This window comes from Thamnophis sirtalis, unplaced genomic scaffold (genome assembly GCF_051295495.1).
Source record: "Thamnophis sirtalis isolate CommonGarterSnake01/CBP01778 unplaced genomic scaffold, rThaSir2_p1.2 scaffold_8, whole genome shotgun sequence".
Taxonomy (NCBI): Eukaryota; Metazoa; Chordata; class Lepidosauria; order Squamata; family Natricidae; genus Thamnophis; species Thamnophis sirtalis.
In genome coordinates, this window is record NW_028261388.1 from 15,950,927 (window position 1) to 15,972,446 (window position 21,520).

Below are 21,520 nucleotides of genomic sequence, written 5' to 3' on the forward strand. Positions count from 1 at the left end.
CTAGTGAAGAGAAGGACCAGGGGAGACACGATAGCAGTCTTCCAATATTTGAGGGGCTGCCACAGAGAGGAAGGGGTCAAGCTATTTTCCAAGGTACCCAAAGGCCTGACAAGGAATAATGGATGGAAACTGATCAAGGAGAGATTCAACCTAGAAATAAGGAGCAATTTCCTAACAGTGAGAACAATCAGCCAATGAAAGTGCTTCCCTTCGGAAGTTATGGGAGCTTCATCACTGAAAGCTTTCAAGGAGAAACTGGACTACCACTTGTCAGAAATGGTGTGTGGGGTCTCCTGCTTGGGTGGGGGGAGGTTGGACTAGATGACCTACAAAGTCCCTCCCAACTCTGTTAATCTGTTAAAATTAACGATAGGTACCAAGGTATCACTATATAATAAAAGTAGTGCTGACCTAAGAAAGGTATATTAGGTTTCTTTGTCTGGTTTACCATGCAGGGCTGATATTTTGCCTGGATGGATCAGGTCTGGTTAGTATTTCGACAGAAGAAGTTCAAGAAATCTGACAACTTTTGGCTAGCCCGTAAAATGTCTTGGAAGAAAATAGTAGCAAACCATAAAATCTCCATAGACCACTAGTAGCAAACCACTTGTATTCTGTAGCCAAGAAAATGTTACCAAGTTGTCTAGAAAGGTGCCAGTAGCCGAAATGACTCAAAGGAAGCCTTAATTTTCACCTTTGTTGCATATCTATCCCAATTCTCCTATTGCATCATGAACTAATTGTTCCTAAACATTACCCACTGAGTGACTTTTCAGTCTGTGTTTTGCTCCCTGCCATGCTTCCAAAAATACCCTAGATTGCAGACAACAATAATCGTCTGACAGGAAATCCCACTGATTAAAGTTCAATCAATTATTAGGATTACAATGAATTCCCCCACAGAACAGAAACAGTTGGAAGGTGGGTAGAAAGAATTACTCATTGCATGAGTTTTTCCGTTTCACCACTAGAAAGGAGCGGCATGGAAATTACCTGTACAATCATAGTAGCCAGAATCTACACTTCCCCTCCCTGTGTACACAGAGGTGGGGTAGCATTAGAAGACTCTTATACAAGACTAGAGAAACTTGTGCCTGTGGGTTCAATGTTTTAGAGTTATTTCCTTATCTAAACAAAATGACCATAAGTGGACAAAAAAAATAGGGAACAAAAGTGACTTCCAACTACCTATCAGTTTTCCAGTGGTGGGATTCACTTACCTTCGTTACTGGTTCGCAAATGTGAGTGTGCATGTAGAAGGTCGCACATTACATTGGGGTGGTGGACAGAGCCTCCAGCAGCAGCCGCTACCAATTCACCCGAACCGGTAAGAACCGGCTGAATACCACCTCTGCAGTTTTCCCATTGAGTTTCCTTGTGGGAAGCTGGCAAGGAGCATCAGAAATCAATCAATCAATCTTTCTTTCTTTTTTCTTTTTCTTTCTTTCTTTCTTTCTTTCTTTCTTTCTTTCTTTCTTTCTTTCTTTCTTCCTTCCTTCCTTCCTTCCTTTCTTCCTTCCTCACATTTTACTATCAACGATACTCAGAAAAGACATGGTGGCAACCTGATAGAAGCTTTGGCTATTTTGTAAGTCCATCGTGTGTAGGCCTCTTTCATGTGTGACACAGATAAAAATGGGGGAAGGAGCCTTGATCACAGTGTTGTGGGCCCCATTTTGGGTGTGTGTAGAGAGAAGGGAAAAAGATGGGTTTGATGGAAGTATGTAAGAACTGCTAACTAATCAAAGGAGTCTGAAACATATGTTAAACCTTGAGAAATGAGGCAATATTTAGAAGCATCAAATGCAGGTGCTTGATTCACTGGAATATAGCGAGTGGCGGTGGGTGGGAAATATAGCACAAACAGGCTTAAAAGATTTTGCTATTATAGTCACTATCTATAAAAGTAGTTTCAACCTTCCTGTGGAGTTGAATGATTGATCTGTCTAGTGGGGCTGGCCCTGCAGATAGTATAGAGCAGGGATAGCTAACCTTTTTGTTGTCATGTGATGAAAGCACCTATAATGCAATGAGTGTGTGACATCCCCCCCTGTGCCCCACCTCCCTGCAAATGCGCACATGACCCCCTGCATTCCCCATCCCCCCACATGCACGTACAACCCCTCCGTGCCCCTTTGTGGGCCTAGTAAGCCTCCGAGGACCAAAAAAGGGCCACTGGGGGCCCAAATCCCCACCACTCCACACACACATACCCACGTGACCCACCTCAACCCCTGACCTTGTGCCTGTGTTTCCCGCATGCGCCCTGACCCCCATGCCTGCACAGCAGAGACCCGAAAATCAGCTGGCTGGTGGGAGGCATGCATGCATATGCGGTGGAGCTGAGCTGGGGTGACGGCTCACATGCCCGCAGAGAGGACTTTCTGTGCCACCTGTGGTTATAGGTTCACCATCATGGATATAGAGCAATGACGACAAGGCAAAAGAAAACATCACTGCCAGAAGGAGCACTTTCCTTTATCTTAAACAATAAAAGGTGCTCAAAAAACCCACATGGAGGTAATCAAAATAAACGTTCAAGTCTACTTAACAGAAGAACCAAAAACAAAAGTTTCCTTTGCGGGGAAGAAAATACAACATGAACAGAAACTGGATAATAAATGCTTGGTGGTGTAGCCTCTCTGCATCAATCACAATACATCTTTCTCTCTTGGGTTACTTAATCCTGCTTTAAATCCATGTAATTATAGCTAATTATTCATCACTGCAAATACTGTACGTCTGTTCTACAGGCCATTATTGACTGCCAATAAGAATTCTGGATGCAATTCAAAGTGCTAGTTTTGACTGAAAAAGTGTTTTTCTCTGATGGGACCAATCTATCCGGGCAACCTGGTCTACCCAATTATGGGATGGGGCACACTGATTCCACTTTCACTTTTCGGCCTCAATCCAGGAACCTTCACAGGCTGTTGCTTTTGTGACAAACTATTTTTTCTGTTGAATTTATGTTTACCAACAAAGAAATAAAGGGAGACTAGTATAGATCTATTTTAAGCTATTTAGCTCTCGTCAGCTATCCATACCCTTCCGGGATTCAAGCCTGGGCTTAGAGGTTGATACATCTGCCTAATATGTAAGTAACCCGGGTTCAAATCCCAGAAGGGTATGGCTAGATGATGAGAGCTAAAAGCTTGAAATAGATCTATACTATATTGTACAAGCTATTCTCCAAAGCACCTGAGGTCAGGTGCTTTGGGTGGAAACTAATCAAGAAGAGAAGCAATTTAGAACTAAGAAGAAATTTCCTGACAGTTAGAACAATTAATCAGTGGAGCAACTTGCCTCCAGAAATTGTGAATGCTCCAACACTGGACATTTTTAAGAAGATGTTGGATAACCATTTGTCTGGTGTAGGGTTTCCTGCCTAAGCAGGGGATTGGACTAGAAGACCTCCAAGGTCCCTTCCAACTATGCTGTACTATTCCATTCTTTGTCGGTAAACATCAATTCGGCTTTAAAAGTACTATATGATTAATCCATATTTGTGATCAGTGCCGGATTTTCCTATAGGCTAACTAGGCTTCAGCCTAGGGCCTCAAGATCAAGAGGGGGCTACATTCAAATTGTTAGCAAAATTAAAATTACACTATTCTAAAAACAGTGAACACTAAAACACTGAAGCGAAAATAAGGAGAAATTCTACGCATATGACTAATAAACAAACATAAAAATGTATTGGTTAAGATCGCTCCAGCGTCGCGGCAGTTGGGGAGCCCGCCCACGTTCCCGGCACCGGCAGTCAGGTGAGAGGCGCGGCCGCTCCCAGTAGCCGCCCCGTCGACACGGAGCCCACCAGCGGCCAGGCAGGTGAGGGTGAGGGGGCCAAGCCGGACAGCTGAGCGCAGCAGGGGAGGCGGCTGGCCTCGCTGCCTTTGCCGCAGAGCAGAGCTGCCCTCTGTCGGGAGGCCAGCTATATATATTGATATATATTGATATATATCACAGTAATGATGTATTTTATTGTCTCTCATGTAATTTACAAACTTAAAAATGGGAGGTGAAAGGGCCTCATAAGTGGAATAGCCTAGGGCCTCTTTTCATCTAAATCCAGCCCTATTTGTGATTCAGTGAGATGCCAAGAAACACTCTCAGAATATTGGTTTTCTCTGTTACAAAGGATTTTACATATATGTTGAACACAGCTCTATTTCTCCAACTGAAGAAGAAAATAAAAGAACATTTTTTTTCTGGCTTTTGCTTAGGGGAAGAAAAAAACGACTGCATGGGTTATTTGCTCCATACAGAACAGACACAATCAATGTAAACATTCATCAGGTTTCCCCATGTCATCTGTAATATTTTCAATCAATCCTGCTTCCAAGTTGATCAAATTTCTTGTTGCTTAACAGCCTAGTACAGAGTTTGCTGATGTCGTGTGGGTGACTTCTCGGTGTGAACTGCTGTACTCAAATTGGAATGAGCCGCAGAAGAAATAAATGGAATCTGCAAGAAAAGAAATTAATTAGAGCAGTGTTTCTCAACCTTGGCAACTTGAAGATGTCCGGACTTCAACTCCCAGAATTCCCCAGCCAGCATTCGCTGGCTGGGGAATTCTGGGAGTTGAAGTCCGGACATCTTCAAGTTGCCAAGGTTGAGAAACACTGAATTAGAGGCTGTAGTTCTAAAGATGATTGGCATCTTGTTCATGGAGGTTTCTAGAATTGGCAGAAGGTGTTGGGTCCATCAAAACTGAGTGGATCTCAAAGGAAGAGAATGAACTAAGACAGAAATGAGTACAGATAGCCCTTGACTTATAGACAGTTACTCAGCAATGGACTCTCCAAAAGCTACTTATGGCCTGGTTTCAAAGTTCATCTTGTCCTGCCCATTTGACTGCATTTTGCCTGTGTAGCAACTGACCCATAGTTATGGCCATGTGCAATTCCGTATTTTATGTCCGCTTTGTTGGAAACCAGCGTTTACTTTCAGTTTCTGGCAAAAACTACTCCATAGTAAACAATGGGTTAATGACTGCGGCATTCACTTAACAACTACTACAAAAAAGGACACAAAATTGAGTCAAGTCACAAGGTAACCCACTTTATGACTATTACAGCTTATTATTGTAATTGCAGGGCATAATTAAGGTCGTACTCAAAGTTTACCTTTATCATGGGGGCTACCAAGTGACACTGTGGCTCAGTGGCTAAGATGCTGAGCTTGTTGATCAGAAAGGTCAGCAGTTCAAATCCCTAGCGCTGTGTAACGGAGTGAGCTCCCGTTACTTGTCCCAGCTTCTGCCAACCTAGCAGTTCGAAAGCATGTAAAAATGCAAGTAGAAAAATAGGAACCACCTTTGGTGGGAAGGTAACAGCGCTCCGTGCACCTTCAACATTTAGTCACATCGACCACATGACCACAGAGACATCTTCGGACAGTGCTGGCTCTTCGGCTTTGAAATGGAGATGAGCTCTATACTATCCTCCCAAAACCCTATTGTAATGCATTGGCAATAAGATTACCAGTATTCTGCAAAAGAACTATTCAGCTACTTTATGTCAGCAGATTGTTTTCTATAACTTTATATCTAATGGTCATTAGGAATACTGTTTGCGAAATCTGGTTGCCGTAGGCCTCATACCTCAAAAGGGCATATGTGCTGGACAATAGAAAAAAACTATTTTGACAAGGAATAACCCACATGATTGGATGAATGCAAAAATGATGGGCAATAGCAACAAAAGAGGAAGAGCTTTCTCTGAGAAAGAGTTTTGAGAGACTCCAAAGAGGGCATTTTTTTCCCTCTAGGACTTTAACATCAGTACAATATATTAGTGAAAGAGAGAGGGGAGAGGGAGAGTAGGAAGGAGAGAGAGGGTGGGGAGAAAGAAAGAAAGGGAAGGAAGGAAGGAGGGAGGGAGGGAGCGATCAAGCTGAACATTTAATGAATACGAATGAGAAATCCTGTGTTGAAGACATATTTGTGACTTTTTAAGTATCCTTGGTAACAATAGGGCATCCACATTAAGTAAAAATTCCCTTTCACACAACAAGATGACAAACTGAAATATTTACCATTCTGCTGATATGCCGCGTCCACCTTATGTATAATTCCATTAAATTCTTCCATTATTTGTTTTGGATAGCCCTGCTCCATAGAATGAAATCTCTCATCATAGCTGTAGCCCAAAATGAATAATAATAAGAAACCAGCATGAGGCTTAGAAAGAAATCAGGGAACTTAGAATGGAAGCGAAATGAAGCCAAAAGATTTATAATATCTGATCAGAAACCATCTTAATGTGCCAATGCTGCTTTCATAGTCCTTTCAACATTTTCCAATTACCTCTGTACGATATGCAAATGGCATCTACTTTAGTGGGATCAAAGGCTTGTCTTCAGTATTGATGGAGAATGGATATAATAACTGTTATTGACGTTGCTTTTTTAAATATTTTACATATATTAAAATATGATATATATTTTAAATATTTCAAGATTTTGTTTTTAATTGTTAGAACTTCCCCCCTCTCCTGAGTTATGTATCAGAAATGGGCAGCCATATAGATTTCCCAAATAAATAAATAAATAAATGAAAATCTTCCTTAGGTAGAATTATTCCGTGTATGTTCTAACTCTGCAGTTGAATCAATAAGCCACATTTTGCAGCATTTTATTTCGTCAAACTCTCTTGTGCTTAGTGCGCAAATCTGATAACCTCACTTCTTACTCATTGTTCAGTCTGGCCCAAAACTAATGTTGTTTACATTTGTTTGCAGACTTCCTCATGAAATTTCCAGGAATATAGAAAAGTCCTTTGCACGGATGTTAGAAGACTCTGTGGTTGATTCTCAAGCTGTTTAAGGGCGCTGATGTATTTCTTTATTTACATGGCCTTTGGGCTGCGCCAATTAGCTGACTGATTGTGGCGTACAACTCCCTTGTGTCTAACTGGGAGTGAAAACAAAGCAAATCAAATTTAAAGTCCAAATCATATAGGAGAATAACATCAAACTGTGGGAGATGCACAGAAGAATAGAGTTCATGCATCCTCATGGCTTGGTGAAACACCCATGTTTTTATTAATTTCTTGAAGGCCAGAAATCAAGAGACTGTTCAAATGTTGGGAGGAACGAATACAGTTCACAGGAGGAGGTGGAAACTGAGAAACCCTGCATCTGTGGCTCCTGGGTGGAGGACTCGTATGAGGAGCCCATTTTACTAAAACTTAATAAGTGAACAGAAGTTGCTGGAGAAGGAGGTTCTGTATATAGGTAACCCTCTAATAGAGATGAATTTGTCATCACAGTTTTCTTTCAGTTGCATGCACATATACATAATAGTGTAAGCCAAACTTATAGAGAGCTATGCAACGGCTATTTCAGCCCCATCTTTCAGTAAATCATACCATGTCACATTTGACAATTGAGAATGAGTGATTTGAAGTGACATCAGTTTGAGCAAAGACTTTGTGGTACGAATATGAATAAATAGTATATGCAGACTGTGGAAATTATTAGCTTAGCCCTCTGAAAGTGGTTTTCACTTGATTGTACAGAGAATAAGAGTTCTATCTTTGCTGCAGAGGTAGGTTGCTCCCGGTTCATCCCGGTTCTGCCAAACCAGTTGTGGAATTGTGGCCTTGGTCGCATAACCGGCAGTGTCCGAGGCTGGCCACCCCCTGAACTGGTTCCACAACCTCTTATGCCATTGCCAGCCTGTTTCTGTGAATGCACAGAACAATATTTAGTCACCTGCGCATGCGCCAGCAACAAGCAGCTGGCGTGCGTGCAAGTGATGCACACATGCAACGAACCGGAATCAACCAGTCTAGGAACCCACCCCTGCTTTGCTGATATATAGTAAAACATGGGGGGGAATATTTTAACATGATTAGAGAAGGAATCAAGCAATCAGCAACAGATCCTGCACAACTCACACAGCTTTTGCTGATCTATGCAATGTTCAGTGGCATTAGGAACATTTAACAAGGTTTAGACTGCCATGGTTTACCTGTCCCCTAACTACATCACGGTATAGTCTCCATATCTTGTTGATAGCAAAAGAAAAAGAAACCTGGATGAGGATTTGAAAACAGATCGTCCTGATATAAAATGCAGAAGGGAGAAAAAAACTTCGCCAAGTGAAGAGGTAATTTTGCATTGCAAAAAGCCCAGGGAGAGAACTGAGCTCCATGTTAACCACAGCATCATGAGTAATATGTAACTGTATCAATACGATATGCCATCAGGATAAAGAAACTGTATTTTGTGGGTTTCAAAACTGTTTTTCAAAGGGTTTCTGGAAAATGTTTATTTAGTTTTATTATGGTGCGGACGTAAGAGTGGTTCTGATGAGCCACTTCCTCAACCACTTACTACCTACCTCCATAGCTGGTCCCTAGTGAAAAACTTTGTCTTCCTGGATTTTACATCATAGAAAGCGGCATCTATCCTCTGCACATAGCTTGGGAATCCAAGATTGTATAGTTTCTGGGGATAACCACTGAGTATCTTGTAGTCCCTCAGAGCCCAGTACCTCTTCCCTGTACAGTTTGTGGAAGCAAATGATAAATTGACATAATTAATGCTAAAGCCAAGACAGACAAGTATCTGCTTCATGGTATAAAAGTAAGTAATATACTGCATTTTTTGGAATATAAGATGCACCTTCCCCCCTAAAAGAGTGTGGAAATGTTGATGCATCTTATACACTGAATACAGCCATTTTTGGCCTCCCGAAGCTCCGCCCCTGCAGCCCATTTTTGCGAAAATGGGCAAAACCCGGGCCATTTTCCGCAAAAATGGGGGCATTTTTGTCTTCCCCCAGCCCTGCTGAAGCCTGCAGAGTGCTCCTCGGGGCTGGGAGGACAAAAACTTTTTTTCTTACTTACCTCTTCAAAATCTTGATGCGTCTTATACACCGGTGCAGCTTATAGTCTGAAAAATACAGTAATTACTAAGAAAAGTTGGTTTTCCCATTAATGTTTTAAGTGTCTCGGGGTCTGATGATTCAAGGGACCATGTCTCTATACCAGGGGTGTCAAACTCAATTTCAGTGAGGGCCACATTAGGGCTGTGGTTGACTTTGGGGGGGGCTGGTTGGGCAGGGCCAACTGGGTGAGTGAGGCCAGCTTGACGCCACTTCCCAAACTACTGGCATGTTTCCTCTTTGAATTGAGTAGACCAAGCCGAAGCAATACTGGTCCGATGTTTCCTCTTCATACTGGGTAGACCATGCCAAAGCAATGCAGGATGGCCCCTTATATTTTCCAGGATGGCCCCTGGGCCGGATCTGACCACATTGTGGCTGTCTTGAGTTTGACACCCCTGCTCTACATTTTCAGAGTGCATCTTCCAAACAAGTGGGAGAAAATATCTACAATATGGCCGGACTACAGATGTCACAATTGTGTTGTTCTCATTTTTTTATATGAAAAATGCATCTTTGTGCTAAGCTCTCAACTGTTAAATGATTTAGTACTTTTGATTTTAGTTAATTTTGATTTGTTTAAAATTAGTTTTAAACTAATTTGCTTTTGCTTTTTAAAATTTTGACTTGAGCACGTGCCAGAAAAGAAAAGTGGAACACCGGTAAATTAACTGCAAAACTATTAATCAGGCTCTAGCAATATTGTGATTTGTTCAATTGACACACATAAATTCTCTATTCTTCCCACATAGGAGGGATAGAAAACCTATAGTAGATGGAACCATCTTTGTTAATCTCCCTCAATATTGCACTTCAACAATATTTGTAAAGGTAAAGGTTCCTCTCGCACATAGGTGTTAATCGTTCCTGACTCTAGGGGGCAGTCCTCACCTCTGTTTCAGAGCCGAAGAGCCAGCGCTGTCTGAAGATGTCTCCATGGCAATGTGGCTGGCATGACTAAACGCCAAAGGTGCATGGAACTCTGTTACCTTCCCACCAAAGTGGTCCCTATTTTTCTACTTGCATCTTTTACATGCTTTCGAACTGCTAGGTTGGCAGGAGCTGGGACAAATAACGGGAGCTCACTCCGTTACACGGCACTAGGGATTTGAACCACCAAACTGCCAACCTTTCTGATCAACAAGCTCATCATATTAGCCAGTGAGCCACCATGTCTCATCAAATTTATATACAAATATAATACAAATAATATTTGTGCACAGTAGCCATTACTGTGTCTTGTCTAAGTCTACTGTCTAAGTCTTTTGCAAGACATGATACAAATAATTATCTTTTTTCTCCTAAAATTAGTATGTATATTAATTGTGTATGTTAGCATGTATATTAACACAAGAGAATATTTGTAGCTCAGGGTTGACCTGTGGAGTCCTGTTTGTTTTCTTGCAGATGTTTTACTACTTACAGTAAGTAGGTAATGTCTTTAGCACTGAAGATGTTACCTAGTTGGGTAATAAAACATCTGCCAGGAAACAAACAAAACCAGAGAACACCAAAGGCTACACAATCTGAACATTAATCCGTAATTATTATTCTACATTTTGGGGAAGTTATTACTTCAACAACATGAGTAAGAACAACATTGATATGTGTTGGTCCTTCTCAATAAAAACACGGATGAAGGAAAGCTAGCAAGGATGAAGGGCAAAGCAACGTTCTGGTGCACCAGTTGCGGCCCTATTTGGATCAGGAGGCACTTCAAACGGTCACTCACACCCTCGTCACCTCAAGACTTGACTACTGTAATGCATTCTACATGGGGCTGCCCCTGAAAAGTGTTCGGAGACTACAGCTAGTCCAGAATGCAGCCACGCGAGCAATACTGGGTGTACCAAGATACACCCACGTTACACCTATCCTCCGCGAGCTGCACTGGCTTCCTATCGGTCTCCGAACACGATTCAAGGTGCTGGTTATTACCTTTAAAGCCCCACATGGCCTAGGACCCAGATATCTGCGAGACCGTCTTCTGCCACATACCAGCCAATGGCCAATAATATCGCACAGGGTGGGCCTTCTCCAGGTGCCGTCAGCCAGAAAATGTTGGCTGGCGGCTCCCCGGGGGAGGGCCTTCTCTGTAGCCGCTCTGACCCTATGGAATGAACTACCCCCAGAGATCCGGACCTCACCCACTCTCATGGCCTTCCGAAAGGCTATCAAAACCTGGCTATTTCGGCAGGCCTGGGGCTGTTGACCTCATGACTGAGGTCCAGCCCCGACTAGATTGGGTGCATGATGTGGTTTTTAAATCTGTTTTCCTCTGTTTTTTTAATTCTTCTTTTTTTAAAAAAAAAATATTTTCTGTAAGCCTCCCAGAGTCCTTCGGGATTGGGCGGCCTATAAATTTATTAAATACAAATACAAATACAAATTCACCTCGAAATAGGAAGAGAAGGTCCTTCTCTGGGGAATAATAAGCTGCATCAACCTGGAAGTTTGGAAGTTCTGGCCAAACAGAATCCATAACCATCCAATCTTCACGAATCGTCTGATAATTAGGATGCCACACAAATCTGAGCAACAGAAAAGAAGCAGAAAAATCGCGGCATAGTATTAGGTGGGTCCTCAGACCATCAACAAAAATCAAAGTCTGCACTTGGACATTGTTCTGAACAACAATGCAAATCTGTTGTGCGACAGATGTAGAGAATACAGAGGATGACCATGAGCGGAGAGAGGAAGAGGGGAAAGATATATTACCAGAGCAACGAAAAGGGAAACAATTGCTTAAGTACAATTGATGAAGGAGGATTATGAAAACATCTCAGACAGAACCCCCCCCCCCATCTAATCTGCACGAATAAAAAAGAGGGAGGAGGAGAACCACAATCACACTTACATGAGTATGTTACCATAGCCCATCTAAATAAAAGTAGTTTTTAGTTTCCTGTAGAGCAGTGTTTCTCAACCTTGGTGACTTTAAGTCCTGTGGATAGCTGGCATAGCATAGTTGGGGGATTCTGGGAGTTGAAGTTCACAGGACTTAAAGTCACCAAGGTTGAGAAATAAGGCTGTAGAGTCTATGTTTTGGTCTGGTCTGTCTCAAAAAAACTGACAAACTAAATATCTTCCCATCTTCTGTGGTCCGCTACTAACACCACTAAGATGCTACACTGCGCCTCTTGGCTTTGTTTGATCCTGCTGCTTCCTCTCATATGAAATGCTATTTATTCATTTGATTACATAGCTTCATTTATATTAGAGTGGTGTGGTGGCCTAGAGGTGGCGCTCTCGCCTCACAATCAGGAGGCTGTGAGTTCAATTCTAGGTAGAGGCAGATATTTCTCTCTCTGGGCACACTATCTCTGCTGAACTCCACATTGGTGACAGGAAGGGCATCCAGCCATTAAAACACTCTGTTAGATTCATTCAATTGCCCAGACTCCACCCCTCAAGGGATTATGGGGTTATTAAACGAAGATGATGATACCTTCATTTATATTAAAACTTGTAAGCAGTTGAAATATGAATGAAGGCTAATTGCCATACTTGTAAAAGGAGTGTGCTTGAGGGAAGGTGACCATAGAGATTTAGTAGTAAAATCATTTAATTAATTTAAACTTCATTTCCCAGTTCCTTTGTTAAAAATCAAGTGTATCGCCTCTTCCTGGCAGCATAAACCCCACAAGGGCTATTGTAGCCCTTGATCCAGAGGTGGGTTCCTACCAGTTTGGACCGGTTCGGCCGAACCAGTAGTAACTTGCTGGCAGTGGTGGGTTTCAAAATTTTTTAGAGCTTCTTCTGTAGGTGTGGCCTGCTTTGTGGGAGTGGCTTGCCAGCCATGTGACCAGGTGGGAGTGGCTTGCTAGCCATGTGACTGGGTGAGTGTGGCCAACTTGTAAAATGTGGTGAAACTCACTTAACAATGCTCTTGCTTAGCAACCAAAATGTTAGCTCAGGAACTCTGGCATTGAAGTGTGAAAGTCTTAAAGCTGTCAAGTTACAAGACCCTTGAACCCCTAACCCTTTAGAAAAAAAAAACCCAGGGGTGTTCAAACTTGACAGCTGTAAGACTTGTGGACTTCAACTTCCAGAATTCCTCCTCTCGCTCTTCATCTTGATGATGTGCGGACGGGCGGGGCGAGGGAGCTGGAACCGGTTCTAGACGGCACTGTAGATTTGTGGAACCTCTTCTATAGAAGAGGTTAGAACTGGCAGGAACCCACCCCTGCTTAGTGGCCTGGGTCACTGGAACCGGTAGCGACCCAAGCCTGGCACACACCTGAACCTGTTCTCCTACAGCACCACCATCTTGTTTTTCTGTTCTGTGCATGCGCAAAACAATTTTCATTGCAAAAATGGTTATTTTCTTTTCATTTTTTAAAGTTTGGCGCAAGCGCAGACCTTTTTATTTGCAAATGTGCACGGGCATGGATTTTTGCATTCCCCAAACGGGCAGTAATGCCGGCAGCAACCCCACCCCCCACCCCTGCCTTGCTCCAATATAAAATGTACATCTTTATGCTAAACTCTTGCTTAGTGTGAAGGAACCAAGTCAAGTCTCAAGTTTTGCTATCTATCTATTTCCTCAGGTATCCACAGCAAAGAGGTGGGAAAGTTTTATTACCATTAAAAGTACAATCTCAAATGGGTTTAATGCTAACTATAGATTGTTTATGCAAGCCTACAGGATTGTCATGGTTGATTATTGGCTTGTTTCCAAGAAGCCAAACTTAGTGTTAACACCAATTTGACACTCATATCTTAAGAGAGAGAGAAAAAAAAGCATGTCTAACTTTCTGGGAATTTGTTGGAGAGAGAGGGGCTAATATAGGAGATTAACATAGCCAAAAATTTACAACCTATTACTGAAGCTTTCATTGTATCCCTTATTATTATTCAATGATGATTAGTTTTTTATAACCCTAAAGACTGTGTTCAGAAGAATGGGTAGATACTTTTACCGCCATCTTACATGTCTTTGAATATGATTTTATCACCATGCATATCTGCAACAGCATCTGCAGAGAAGTTTGGATCACACCTCTGTGGAATTATAGCACTGCTTGTCCTCTTTTTTGGACCTGCAAATATTGAGAATAGTTCATGATACCCTTTGTTTTTATTGTACAATATTTAGAATTCATTTCAGAGCACTTGTATTCCATTCTACCAGGTTACCATCTGCCTATAATTAACTACCAGAAGTAGGTGGAGGAAGGCCATTTAATTTTGCTGAAGTACAAAGAAGGGCTCAACAAATCCCCACAATGAATAGCACTTCTACATACAGTGTGTATTATATGTACAGTTTGGTTGAAGTAATTGGTGGAAAGATTCTGATGTTTGGAACATACAAACCAGTGGTGGGTTTCAATTTTTTTTAGAACCTCTTCTGTAGGTGTGGCCTGCTTTGTGGGAGTGGCTTGCTGGCTTGATGGGTATGGCCAACTTGTAAAATGTGGTGAAACTCACTTACCAACGCTCTTGCTTAGCAACCAAAATGTTGGCTCAGAAACTCTGGCATTTGAAACACGCAAGTCTTAAAGCTGTCAAGTTACAAGACCTTTGCACCCCTAACCCTTTAGAAAAAAACCCCAGGGATGTTCACACTTGACAGCTTCAAGACTTGTGAACTTCAACTCCCAGAATTCCTCCTCTTTCTCTTCATCTTGATGATGTGCGGACGGGCGGGGGGAGGGAGCTGGAACCGGTTCTAAATGGCACTGTAGATTTGTGGAACCTCTTCTATACAAGAGGTTAGAACTGGCAGGAACCCACCCCTGATACAAACTGTTTTGTTTTGTCACAGCACACAACAAAGGGTGCTTTTGGAAGGGAAGCCTCATGATGGCAAAGCACTCCTTTGAATTTGCACACTCTTCTTCACTATCCGTTTTAGAATGAATAAAAATATAAGTACCATAAAGAGCTTGGATGCCTTCTACATCATCTTCAGGAAGAACAAAGTCCTCCAGGCCACGGTAAGTGTAAAGAGGGTACATCAAAGCTTCAGGGTCACTGGAGTGTTGCAGTCCCAATGTGTGGCCCAACTCGTGGGCTGCAACCACAAATAAATTAAAATCTGGAAAGAGCACAAAGCCATCAAGTTAGCAATAGAGCATCAGGATGCCCTCTGGAATCCAAACATATTATAGAATAGTATATTCCAAGCACTCACAAAAAATTCTAGAAACAAGATTATCTCTCCTATCAATATTTTTACGACTGACTAAACTTCACAGTCAAGGTTAGGTAAAGGTAAACATTCCCCTTGCACATATGTGTTATTTGTTCCTGGCTCTAGGGGGCGGTGCTCATCTCCATATCAAAGCCGAAGAGCCAGCGCTATCCGAAGACGTCTCTGTGACCATGTGGTCGGCATGATTAAACGCTGCAGGCGCATGGAACGCTGTTACCTTCCCACCAAAGGTGGTTCCTATTTTTCTACTTTCTTTCGAACTGCTAGGTTGGCAGAAGCTGGGACAAGTAAATAGGAGCTCACTCCATTACGCAGCACTAGGGATGTGAACCCCCGAACTGCTGACTTTTCTGATCAACAAGCTCAGCATATTAGCTACTGAGCCACCACATTCCCTAATCATTGACTTGCCTTCATATTTTAAGGTAAATGAAGGTTCTTTTAAAGGACACTACTTTAAGAGGATTAAGTTGATATCTTTGCTATATAAAAGTAAATGCATTTGGAAGAAGGCCTTGAAATATACTGTATATTTTAGAGAAAACAACATGCAAAAGTTGTAGCTTTAATTTTCAAGACAGTAGCATGATTTGAGATAATAGACTTATGATCGAACTGTCATATTAATCTAGTTAATTGATAGGTTAATGGATTTATATAGGAAAGCTAGTACTTCTGGAATCCTAGAAATAAATCTACAGTTACCTCTAGAATCATTAGTCCATGTTTCATCATCATCAAAGTGGACATCCCCTCCAATATTGTCACCAGGAGGGAAAGCATGAGCTAGTTGACCCAATGGTCCATCAAAAGGTACAAAGTCTCCATGCTCTATAAAATGAACAACCCAAAATAACGGCTAATTAATTAGACATCTAAGGGGTATAGCAAATTCTAGAACAAACATGACAACATAGCATACAATTTTACCCTCACATCACCTTTGGATCCAAAAGAGATCATAATGTCAGCAGTGCCATTAAAAATCCTGGTGAAATGAAGAGGGGTGACATCACTCCATACTTGAAAAGCTTCATGCATTGATTGGTCCACTTCTTCCCAGCTCAGATCCAGGGTATAGTTCACAATTCTGTTCATATCACAAATGCCAATCATCAGTTATATTTTCCTCTGAATACTCAGGATGGCTTACATGCAGAGGCTTACATGTTTTTTTCCATAACAATCCAGTAAAACTGCCTGGGCTGTGAATTTCTGGCACAACGTACTGTATTTTTCAGACTATAAGACACACCATGATTTTGAAGAGGTAAAAAATTTTTAAAAAGTTTTTTTTTTTTTTTTGCAAAAACAGGGGGCATGCATAGGCTTTAAGAGGTTAGTAGAGTGCTCCTGGGGGCTGAGGGGGCAAAAATGAGCAAAAATGCCCAGTTTTTGTGCTAATTTTTGCCCTCCCCAGCCCCCAGGAGCACATTGCAAGCCTCCCAAATCCTTTGCACGTCCATTTTTGCAAAGGGGGCAGGGTTTTGGTAGGCCAAAAAATGCTGTATTCAATGTATAAGATGCACCCATATTTTCACCCTCTTTTTGGGGGGAAAAAGGTGTGTCTTATACTCTGAAAAATATGGTAACTCAGTGTTACGCTGCGAGAACTAACTTGATTCTCCTTGATCCAAGTACAATACCTTAGCTATTATAACATACCATAACTTATAAACATTTTCACCTTATTAGAATTATAATTCTTTATTAGCCAAGTTTGATTAGACACACAATTTGCCTCCGGTGCATAAGCTCTCAGTGTACATACAACAATAGTAATAGATCATTATCATAGTCATTGTAAAAATACCTCCATCATAAAACATTAGATACAACACTTAGTGATAGTCATGGATACTAAATAAGCAGTCAACAGAAATCATGCTAGGATACTAAGTAAACAATATATGTGTATGTGTGCAGAAGTTTGGCAGAATGTTGATACTGATCAGAAATATATATGGAACATTTGGTTTTTATTCATTCTCTGTGATTTCCCCCCCCCCGAAGGAATTAATCTCACCATGTTGATCTAAATCAAAATAGGACTAATTTAATTCATACAAGACAGATCAATACATGGTGTAGATGGATTTATCTGTGCTTCTACATCTGAGCAAAGTAAATACACATACACATATACACAACATGGGGAAACTGACCAATATAAGTGGTTACAGCCTTTGAATTGCATTAACTCAACAGAAAAAAAAAACACCAGGCAAAGATCAGCATAATACTGGAGTAATAATAAAAATGATGTTTAAAATGTTTTGGCTTGGTGCTGCTATATGGGATTGTCTTCTCAAAACCCATTCATAACTCTGGGTGTGCCTCGGTGAGAGTAATTTAGGCTAAAACCACTCCACACAAAATTTCATTTTGGTTAAGAACATGCTATAAATCTGTGATGGCGAACCTATGGCATGCCTGCCACAGGTGGCACACAGAGGCCTCTCTGCGGGCATGCTAGCCATCACACCAGCTCAGCTCTACTGCTCATGCACAGGCGCCCCCCTTGTTTTGGACCTCGAAGGCCTCCTGCACCTCCTTCGAAACCGAAATTGAGCACAGGGGGGGGCATAGCACCTGCGCAGGAGGCTGGAGTGCATACACAGGTGTGTGTGTGCGCTCACATTGCATTTTTTTAGGGGGGGGTCAGACATGCACGCGGGCTTTGGACCCTCATCACCAAAAAGGTTAACCCTCGCTGCTATAAATGATTGCCATTCTGTCGTTTCAACAGCATCACGGTTTTTAAAATTCAATTTAGAGCTTTCCGAATGTCAGCAAAGAAAAACAGAGGCAGAGAAACCCCACTCACCTAGACCACGGAAGCGATATTTTCAAAAAGGGCCTAGTACAGAAACAATAAAGGGAAATGACTACTAAGTGAAAGACATTCATTTTACCTGTATGTTAAATCCAACACCGGCCACTTAATTTTCCTGGGGAAAAAATGATACCCTGCCGTATCAGGCACGCCACACCGAGGTTGTTTCATTAGTTCTAAGGTTTCTGAGGTCATTTGTCCATTTCCTTCCAGGTTAAAAAAAGACTGCATGGATTTCAGCTGGTTAAGCAAAGATGCTGAGCTTCTTTTCCAAACTGTTCCTTGACTGTAGTAAGTGTCCAGATAGCTCTAGGAATAAAAGGGGGAAATCATTTGAAAAAAGATCACAAAAAGGTAGGACACTAAAAACAGTGTAGGGAAAACTGGCAGATACTTCTGTTGAGAGGTTGCTTCCTGTCTCAGGCCTCGGACCTACCGTAATTTTGGGGAGAAGCGGGAAAGGTAAACTACAAGCAAGAATCCAGAAGAAGAAAACAGAGGTAACAAAGGTGTTCATCTTCACACAACTACTGAAGTGCATGGGTTTAACAAATACTTTAGGTCAGGATACCCTTTTATAGAACACATACTGTATCTAGGAATTTGACTTGTCATTCATTTATCTACAGTGCAACCTTCCTATTCTAGGTCAAAAGCCCCCCTATCGCTATGTTTAACAAAAACTCCATGCTTGTGGTTAAGAGATTAAATTCCTTGTTCAATAGCAGTTGCTGGCACTAAAAATGTCAACTTCGTTTTGTGCCCCTTTTCTAAAGGAAATAATTTGCTGTCAGTGCAAATGGGCCTATTTTGTTTGCATGTTGTTTTAATAGGCTGCCTTCGTAATATGAAGCATATGGAAATCAGTTCCATGCACTGCAAAATTTATCTCCAATGCTTTGAAAAGCTTTTCCTTGACTTCTTTCCAAATTCCAGCAATACTTTTTTCTCTCTTCCTGCCTCTCTTCCAATGTCATGCAGGCCTGTCTCCCACATGCGTTGCAGAGACCCGAAAATCAACTGGCTGATGGGAGGTGCGCATGCATGCTTGGTGGAGCTGAGCTGGGGCGATGGCTCATGCGCCTGCAGAGAGGGCTCCACATGCCAGTTGTGGCACATGTGCTAAAGGTTCTCCACCACAGTTAGACAATATTGTCTTCTTGTCAAACAATAGAAAGTCAAGTAAGAAATCAAACATTTTTTTTCTATTCCTTTAAGGAAAAAAATGGTACCATCTCCTTACAGTTTAAATTTTTTATATTTTAATAGTTTATTTATATAGTGCCCAGTGTGGGAGATGGAGTTTTTCTCCAAAATTGGATGAATAAATAAAATAAATACTCTTCCTACATTTTTCAATGAATCACCAGCACCTGGCTCTCCATTACTGAATTAAAATAATACCTTAAAGGCATACCCATGCACATTTAATTGTTGAGTTGAAGAATGTCGTTTATGCTACAGTAGCAGATGGAAATCCTTGTTTTATTTTTGCACTTTTATCATTGTTCCTGAATCATCATTAACAAGTTGTGACATGATGTTCAAGTCATTTAAAATTAGATCTTATAATGCAGACACAACATCATCTAAGAAATGTAGAAAAATCTGGGAGAATTTTAAAAAGATCCCTCTGTCAATTTAATATTTAATGAATAAGTCCAGAGAGAAAGAGGGAGAAAAGAGAAAGAAAGGAATAGATAATTAAATAGACATTGATTCCCAATTGCTATCTAATAGACTGCATTTTCAAGATTGAGTATTAAATTTTCGGTCACATTTCATATTATTGATGAGTTAAGAATACATTTCTCCAAAGCCCACCCACAGGATTCAGGAAAACTATTTATGCAAAGACAATCTAGAACTGCAAAGCCTACGGAAGTTATGTATATTCATTTCTACTAGGATTAAGGATAAACATTTTTTTCCCATAACCTGTCGTGTTAAAAGAACATGCAATGAAATGTATTTAACTCTGATATTCTGGAGTCTGGCATGAAGTAAATTTCTAAAATTGTTTAGATTTGGTTTAGGCTGCTATCTTGCGCACACTATGAAGAGAAATGATTTCATTTGCACTGCAATTTGATGTGATTCGCTCTGCTCAGAATAAGGTTCTAAGAACTACAACATAATTATTTGTCGGATTCTGAGTTTCGCTGAATTCGACAACCCAGCATCAGCTAAAAAAGCCTATAATGATGCATGTTTTATAAATTCGAGGTCCTCAACTTACACTAGTTCATTTAGTGACTGTTCAAAATTACAACGGCATTATCAAAAATGACTTATGACCATTTTCATACTTACAACCATTACAGCATCCATCTGGTCATGTAATCAAAATTCAGATGCTTGGCAAGTGGTTCATACTTATGACGGTTGCAGTGTCCCATATGATCTCCTTTCTCAACCTTCTGACGAGCACAATCGATGGGGAATCCAAATTTATTTAACAATCATGCTACTACCTTAACAGATGCAATGAATCACTTAACAACTCTGGCAAGAAAAGTTGTAAAATGGGGCAAACCCCCTTAACAAATGTTTCACTTAGCAACATAAATTTCAGGCTCAGTTCTGGTAGTGACTCGAGGTCCACCTGTATAATAGATTTCAAAATGCAGGTCTTGTGAGAACATCATATTTTTCATACCTGTCAGTCCTTCAATGTAGCCCAGAAATGAAACACCAACCATGAGTGTATTACCATTATGGTAGGGTTATAGTAACAGACTCTTATCAGAGCTCCACATTGGCAACAGGAAGGGCATCCGGCCAGTAAACATTCAGCTCTATTCAGTTGCCCAGACTCCATCCCACAAGGGATTATAACATCGTTAAAAGAAGACGATAGTAACAGAATCTTACAATTCTGAAAATACTTCTCCTGTAAAAAAGATGTGGAGACTCTAGAAAGAGTGCAGAGAAGTGCAACAAAAATGACTAGGGGACCGGAGGCTAAAACATATGAAGAACGGTTGCAAGAACTGGGTATGTCTAGTTTAATGAAAAGAAGGACATGGGGAGATATGACAGCAGTGTTCCAATATCTCAAGGGCTGCCACAAAGAAGAGGGAGTCAAGCTATTATTCTCCAAAGTACCTGAGGTCAGGACAAGAGGCAATGGATGGAAACTAATGGAGAGAATCAACCTAGAACTAAGGAGAAATTTCCTGACAGTTAGAACAATTAATCAGTGGTACATCTTGCCTCCAGAAGTTGTGAATGCTCCAAAATTGGAAGTTTTTAAGAAGATGTTGGATAACCATTTGTCTGAAATGGTGTAGGGTTTCCTGCCTAAGCAGAAGATTGGACTAGAAGACCTCCAAGGTGCCTTCCAACTCTGTTATTCTATTCTGTTCTGTTCTGTTCTGTTCTATTCCATTCCATTCTATTCTATTCTATTCCCTCTTTGTGAGCTGAAATACCCTTTTGCATGATGGGGGGCTAGGCTGCAGCTATTCCTCCTGTCTCCCAAGGTAATTCTCAGAATACATTGCAGTAACTTAGCAACTAACGTAATAAGATTATGTATTCAAAATACATTGCAACATATTATTTGTCTTTTGAATGTACCTGAAAATGTGAATAAAACATTGGAGAATCACGAGACACCTCTTCAA

The 21,520-nt window shown here is 41.1% G+C and overlaps 1 protein-coding gene across 1 annotated transcript; it reads right to left on the reverse strand.

The window, feature by feature from the left end:
* Positions 1-4,366: 4,366 nt before the first annotated feature.
* On the reverse strand, positions 4,367-20,593 carry LOC106544080 (collagenase 3-like). The gene is made up of 11 exons (XM_087722034.1): positions 20,551-20,593; positions 18,328-18,446; positions 17,971-18,200; positions 15,997-16,145; positions 15,761-15,886; positions 14,777-14,938; positions 13,829-13,937; positions 11,290-11,426; positions 8,350-8,509; positions 6,040-6,143; positions 4,367-4,467 (listed from the first exon to the last, which is right to left on the reverse strand). The coding sequence occupies exons 1-11, from the start codon at positions 20,591-20,593 to the stop codon at positions 4,367-4,369; spliced, it is 1,440 nt and encodes a 479-aa protein (XP_087578160.1).
* Between the last annotated feature and the right edge of the window lie 927 nt (positions 20,594-21,520).